Source organism: Rhincodon typus, chromosome 18, assembly GCF_021869965.1.
Source record: "Rhincodon typus isolate 14 chromosome 18, sRhiTyp1.1, whole genome shotgun sequence".
NCBI classification, from domain to species: domain Eukaryota; kingdom Metazoa; phylum Chordata; class Chondrichthyes; order Orectolobiformes; family Rhincodontidae; genus Rhincodon; species Rhincodon typus.
The window spans coordinates 27,347,790-27,355,000 of record NC_063349.1 but is presented as its reverse complement, the minus strand read 5'-3'; the positions used below and the strand labels follow the sequence as shown (position 1 = coordinate 27,355,000).

Genomic DNA, 7,211 nt, shown 5'->3' with positions numbered 1-7,211 from the left:
CTTCAGAACACCTCAATCTCCAGGTTTTCCTCCAGATCATACAACATCCTGACATCTTTTGCTGTGTTAAAATTCTCAAACTCTCGACTGAAGTGCAGTATTGGACTATTCCACACCTTCACCACACAGATTAGAACAGTTCAAGAAGGCTTAACGCTATAACCTTAAGAATAGAAAGATGGGCAATTAGTACCAACTTTGCTTGCAAAATTCAGGCCTAGAGATATTTTTTCAATAGAATTTATTAGAATTTTACCCCCATTTGAAACATTTAAAAATTTTATTTTAAAATTTCTAAATGTCATGTCTGCATATGAAAAAATCATATTTTCAAACTGAGGTAAATAGTTGCCTCTAGACATGAATGATGATTGAAACTTCAATATTGCATTAATTTGGCATTGCAACTCAGGAAATTGGAATTTACATTAGATTATGTGTAAATAACCGTGCATAATTTAGTATAGGTGAAACTGCTCAAGAAATTTGTCAAATTGGCAGAAATTCTGGCCAGTACAGGCTATATTCTACTCCTTTGTGTGCAGATAAAACCACTGTGCATATTTTATTGTCTAGAATACTGTCAACTGTGTACAACATGGTAGCAAGTTGTAGCAATGAAACAAAACAACCAAAACTTTGGACCCTAAAAATATTGGCACTATTTTGTGTTTTGCCATAGACTTGGTTAACTACAGAATTTTCTTTTTGTTGGCAAAATACTAATCTTGTAATTTATCATAGTGTGAAGAACATTATTTTCTGTAGATGATTTGTTATAGTTTATTCTTTTCATAGCATTTAAGACCCCCGTGTTATTCTTAATATTATTTAGATCATAATTGCTTGCAAGTTTCTGTTCACATAAGTATTAATCAACCTTCCTTTTAGAAGCAACACCTATGAATTAAAAGTGATGTCTGTGATATCCATTTGCTGTAAAATTGACATTTTTTAAATCTATACATATGTTATTCATTGGGATTCAAAAAAGTGAAACAGTATTTATTTGTTTGGAAAATAATTGCATATTTATTTTAGATTTACTGTCAATAAGCTGTAAACAGAGGTTATTTTGCAGTATTTTGCTTAATATGTAAACTCAGCGTTGTGACATCAGCATTATAAGGTGCAGCTCACATCCTTGATCTGTTCTTTCCTCAGGCATGCTACATGGATTTGTGGGGTTTTTTGTTGATATTATCTGTTGTCGCTTCAGACTTGGAGCTTATAAACCTAAATCTGTAAGTTTACTTTATTTGTTTTGTGTCATTTCATCACATTTCAGTTTTTTAAAGCTCTTTAAACTTAGGTAGTCTGAGTGCATCAAAAGCAAACTCCTCACTATCAAATTGAGATTCTTGGGTTAAGTCCAAGGAATGCCTGTCACATTTTTGAACCATTTGGAACGCAATTCTAAATCATAAGGATTATAATGAAAATCTAGTCACAAAATATATAAAACAGACACAGGAGATGGTTTCACTGCAAAGTGTATTTTCAATTTTATTTGTTTACAGTAATGTAAGTAATATCCTCTTGACTTTTTAGTATTCAGTATTAAAAAATGTGGAGAATTTACTCAAACAAAAATTAAAGTTATTTTATATTTTGAACATGGTGACAGAAGTACAGCCTGGTACAATTAGATGCTCAATAAAGCTCATTTAATTCTCCAGTCTATGATAAGCACTGGCTTTATTCGACATGATGAAACCATAGTAAACCACTCTGTGGTGTATCTCTGTGATCAATAAATTAATCCCAATGTGCGAAATTAGGAGTAGTGTTCTAAACAGCTGATATTACTATTGAATAAGTCAGATACCAGAATGAAATCTGGCCTGATGGCTGATATTTTGTTTCCTTTTTCAGTTTGACATGCTCATCTTTCACTAAACATAAGCACACAAGGCTGCATATTTGGTTTTAACTGTAAAACACATTTATTGCACAGAAGAAATGAAAATAAAATGAAACAACCTATCTGAATATAACATAGTTTTAAAGATTTAAACACACGACATAACAAATTCCCATCTCCCCCCACCACCCTGGCCCAAACACATGACCATTTTACAGTTACTCAATTCCAGAGAAATTCCTTCCCTGTCAAATCAGCAGGTTTGACTAAACTGCTTCATATTTTCAGTCCTGTGAGCTCTGGGGTTTTCACCCTTGACCACTGTCTCATTTGAGAGCTTAGGCTTTCTTAATCTTTTAATAGTCTGCATAGTTCTAACAAAACACTCCTAGTCTGGAAGTTTCATAAGCTACGCTTTTTCACTGAGGCAACCAGTATTTCCTTAACTGCTCTAAACAATCTCCTTTTGTAGGAGAGAGTATCTTACTTCAGTCAGGCATCCTTCAAACTACCCAAAAGCTTTTGGACTAAATTTAGAAACAAACTTGCTCATCTGCAAAGCTAATGGCTTGATATCTCCTTTCTCTGGTTGTTAAACTCCAGTATAAATAAACTTTCCTTAACACATCAGGAGGCAGAAACTGGTTTAAAATCATGGTTCCAGAAAGACTAACCTAGTTCATTTGTTTAAACAGCTTCACAAAAATAGACCAATACCCACATACCACTAGTTTAAAATCTAGTCTTAAAAACATGAAATATATGTATATACACCACACACATCTTTCCTCACGACAGTGAGGTACCTGTGATGGAGCTAGAATTTAAGTTTGGTTGTAGTTTGTAGCCCTCACATCAATCAAATTACTCATCAAATCCTGCAATTATAACAGCTGTGCATTTTTTTTTTTAAAAAACACTCCTCTTCACTGTCCAGCAATCCAGATGCCTCTCTTACCTGTCAAACATTGAGAATGAGAAAGCAGAAGTGACAGAAAGTGAAACATTTGATGGGGCTTCCACCTTATTTTCATACGTACATTTATCTTGAAATGGAAAGGTACTTCCTAAGCCACCCAAATGAAGATGGGAATTGAGGGATGTACTAATGTTCGCAGAGTTATGGAACAGAATGCCAGCATGTTTTATAATTCCAGCTGCCACATTATAGTGGTAAAGTGGATAGTTACTTGGAAAATCTATGCTTATATGCCTTATTTCTGGTCCCATGAGAGCACTTCCAAGATAATCTATCCTAGGGATTTTTAAGTTAGGCTATTGAGCATTGCTGAGTTTTGGCGCTTTTGCATGCTGCATTTTACAGCTGAGAGCTGAGTTGATACTATTCTGGCTTATTTTGTTCAGAATCATCATAGTACCAAAGAAAGGACACTTCTTTCATACAAGCCTGGCAAAGGCAAAGCAAAAACCAGACAAAGCAACACTACAGAGAATTCCATCCCATAAAGAGAATTCCGAAAGCAGTATCAGTTATATTCAAATGAATATAAAAGATGTGCTTGAACTAACTGGACCAGTAGTTGGAATGTAAACGACAAGAAATTGTTTCAAAACTGGGGAACCCTGATGCTAGGGCCATGATTTGAAGACTTAGACGTACAAATAGTGAATGCCAGTTTACTAAAACAAAGTTCAAAGTGGATCATTTCCAAGCCAAACAACTACTATAAGAAAGTACCTTATAAAAGAGGCCAGAAAAATGATAATATGCTTTGTCAAGACAAATACAACATTAAAGTATGTGTAGATCTATTGTGTACTACTAAAAGGAATGCTGACAATCCTAGGGTTTTAGAAATGATTCCAAGAACAATGGAAACAGCTATAAGCTCTGAAATCAGAGTTAAGATGGCCAAAAATTGTTTTTATTTTAAAATGAATATCTAGCCTGAAAATTATAGGAATAATGATAGAAATGGGAGATTGAAAATGTGCAGGGTCACAAAACAAAAAAAACAAAGATCTCTTAACAGATGCTGCCAGATGTACTGAGTTTTTCAAGCAATTTCTGTTTTTGTTACAAGTTTGATTGGAACTAAGTTACAGTATCTTCTTAGCTTCCAAAGTCACTACTGTCCGTTAAATCTGTGATTCTTAGGAGAACTGTTTAGCTAAAATATTGATAATTCACCTACCCTAGGATGTTGGCAGAGAAGGATCCAAGCAGAAAGTAATACCGTAGCAAGCCATTATCCAGAGGTTAGGCTTAAAACTTTAAGACCCATATTTGAAGAGAACTAATAGTTCCCTTACCATACCTCCATAGAGAATGGCCAAGTTATCCACAGTGAAATTATTGGAATCAGTCAACAATATTTGCATCCCATCACACCAAAAAGGCAGAAGTAGGCTATTAAGCTCCTTGAACCGATCTGTCATTCAACAGGATCATAGCACAATTGTATCTCAGCTGTCTTCTCTAATCTTGGAACTATTTTCCTTAATACTCCTACATAACAAAAAACAATTTAATAATCTGACTTGGAACACTTATTGGCATAGTATTTACAAATGTTCCTAAATGTCGATCTTGAGCATCACATTGATTAGAAATGTGACTGACCCTTAGCAAAAACAAAATGTGGAACAACATTTACTTCCATAAAACAATGTTTGTAATTAGAATGAGGCATTTTAATAGTTTGAGAGGAGAGTTTCTGAAAAGAATGAATTGTAGCTTTGTCTTCTTAAATTTGCCATCTTCATCCATTTGCAAATCTGATATTGTCTGTTCAAATGCAAGTCTTGCTGGTCCAAACAAAAATTGGCTCAACAAGCAAAAAAGAAGCATTAAACTCTATTATCTAACAACTCAGCCTTGCCTTAGGTTTTCTTTTGCTTAGGGGTTTAATCATTTGTTCTTTTATTAAGTTTAAACAATTCAGTGGAAGTAGTGTTACAGTTTGGAACATTTTATTTACTGCAGTATTTCTATTGCAGTTTACAGCATTTGGTTTACAATTAAACATCTGAAACATGCATCATGTATATACACATACTGTAGTTAAAAACATTTACCTGTCACATTGCAAGTGGTAAATTTCACTGTAAATTCACTTGAGCCTTATATTTGAATACAATTAGAGCTGTACACAAAGTTTCCTTTGTTTCTATGTTGATTTAAACACACAATACTCTAAAAGAAAATCCCACCAAGTAGTAGTTGTAATTTTTACAAAATTTATTTTAATGAGTAATGCTTATTAATGCAAAGTTATTTCATACAGGTGGAAAATAATTCTAGGACACTGTTTTAAAGCGTAGCTAATAACTTTCAAATCAAACTAATTTTGTATATTTGTCTAAACATATATAACTTTAATTGAAATAATATTCCTTTCAGCCAAAACTTTTTAATGCATGTTTTGTTTTCCAGGTCCCCATACTCGATGGTCACATGAATAATCACTCCCTTCCAATTTTAGATGATGTTGAGCACTAACATCAAGTGGAGATGTTCAAGAAATAAAAGCTCTTTGTTGGATTTTCCCTCAACTTTAAATGTGCAATAAAACATTTTTGAGTTGCACAGCCTTTGTTTAAATAAATCATTAGTTAAATTCTGGTCTCTTAACTATTTCAGTACCAGTCAAGACATTATCTGTCAAGTCATAATATTACCATTATATGATGAACTGGCTATTAAATAATCCAGTGTCTTCATTTAAAATATAAGGGGAGAATAATCAGTATTTGTGGTCATACTTCAAGCAGATGAGATGACTGGAAATCTGGCTCGTGATTTATTTACACAATACAATTTAATTTGTGATGGTATAAATCCACCAAAAGGATTTGTTTTTACAATTGTATGTGAACTTGTAAAATGTGTGTATGCAGACAGGATTATCCCAGAATCTTTGTTGCATAATAGGAATGAATGAATGAATACAGGGTGTTGTCCTGTGCAGGGTGATCCTGTCACGAAATCATCTGTGTTAAGAATAAAATATTGGAAGACACTCTAATGCTTGACTGCTTAAAGGCAATAATGTTAATAGTAAGAATAAACATTATTAGGAGCTTGTCGTGCTCCTAATCTCTCCTCTTGTAAAATAGTTTTCCTTCGCTTGTATCGGCAAAAAATAACTAAGTCTCTGAATTGAGAGTCTGAAATTTAATATTTCAGATGTATTGGTCTATCACTGACCCCTTCTGGTTATGGCTGCTAAAAGCATCTAGTTCTACTCAGCCAGTTGAATTAGAACAGCTGCCTCTCAATTATAGATTTTTTTTCTAAATGTTTCTAGTGTTCTTCATTTTGAAAAAAAGATGTAAGAGTAGGTTGGTGATTTAACAATGCATGTTTTTCTCTGTCAGGGTTCTTGATTTTTGTATGTATGTGAACCTTGAAGTAGCCATAAATCAGATGCTTAAGCATTTGCATTGATACCAGTGTAGAGTCCGTCCAGTCAAAGTTAGGAAGCAGTGTATTTAGTTTCCCAAACAGAATAACAGATAATGATAAACTAAATATAGCTGTTCAAACAGGTATAACTGAGAGACTGGAAAACATGGATGAGCCATTGTATTCTGCATAATATGATTATAAAATCAGGACTAAACTAAGTGTTCTTTTTTAATTCAAGTCACAGATTAACCTGTCTCAATGGACTATCATCGTCAGTTTATAGCTATTTACCCTCTTCACAAGGAAACTGGTTGGTATCAGTCATTAATGATAATGCATTTGAGACTCCATGATTGTCATGGAAGCTGAAGCACAGTTTACTGCTGTACCTAAAAAGAAAAGCTGGTTAGCTTTGTAGTTTCTAGTTACACGTACTTTTCATTCTACTTTGTGATACCTGTGATGAAAGAAATTAAGTTTTGCACAGATATAAAGTGACTGTATTGCAGACTTTAGTAATAGCTGGTATTTAATAAAACTACAAGATTAATTTTGGAGATATTTAATTTACTTTGGTTTAGTATTGACTATTGTCATGGGAGAAGCTAAAAAATAATGAACACGGACATATATTTTTAGCTAACAATGTTCATTATGCATCTTTCTTTTTTAAAGTCAGCGTAGTTTTTATACATGTGTAATCCCAATACAACTCAACCTTTGCTAATGTGCAGTAAATCAGGACATAATTACTATATTCACACTAGAATATATGACCTCTGCACATTTTGTCAATCTTAAATCCTGCACATTTCCAATATAGAGCAGGAGCACCTACAGAGTTTGTTGAGTTTTGCTTTAAATAGCAAACTTAAGGCTCATTTTATCTTGTCCTTCATGAAGTGTAGGCTTAACTGATCACTCCTGCTGCAAACATAACCCAATTTGGTGCTATTTTTCTGTTTCAAATATAAA

General features: G+C 33.6%; 1 protein-coding gene across 1 annotated transcript in view; it reads left to right on the top strand.

The window, feature by feature from the left end:
• Window positions 1-6,786, top strand: part of ergic2 (ERGIC and golgi 2) — a 66,329-nt gene extending 59,543 nt beyond the window's left edge. The window contains exons 13-14 of the mRNA XM_048607396.1: window positions 1,165-1,244; window positions 5,262-6,786. Coding sequence (XP_048463353.1) covers window positions 1,165-1,244; window positions 5,262-5,327 — 146 coding nt within the window. The 3' untranslated portion in view covers window positions 5,328-6,786. The remainder of the gene's footprint in view (window positions 1-1,164; window positions 1,245-5,261) is intronic.
• Window positions 6,787-7,211: the final 425 nt, after the last annotated feature.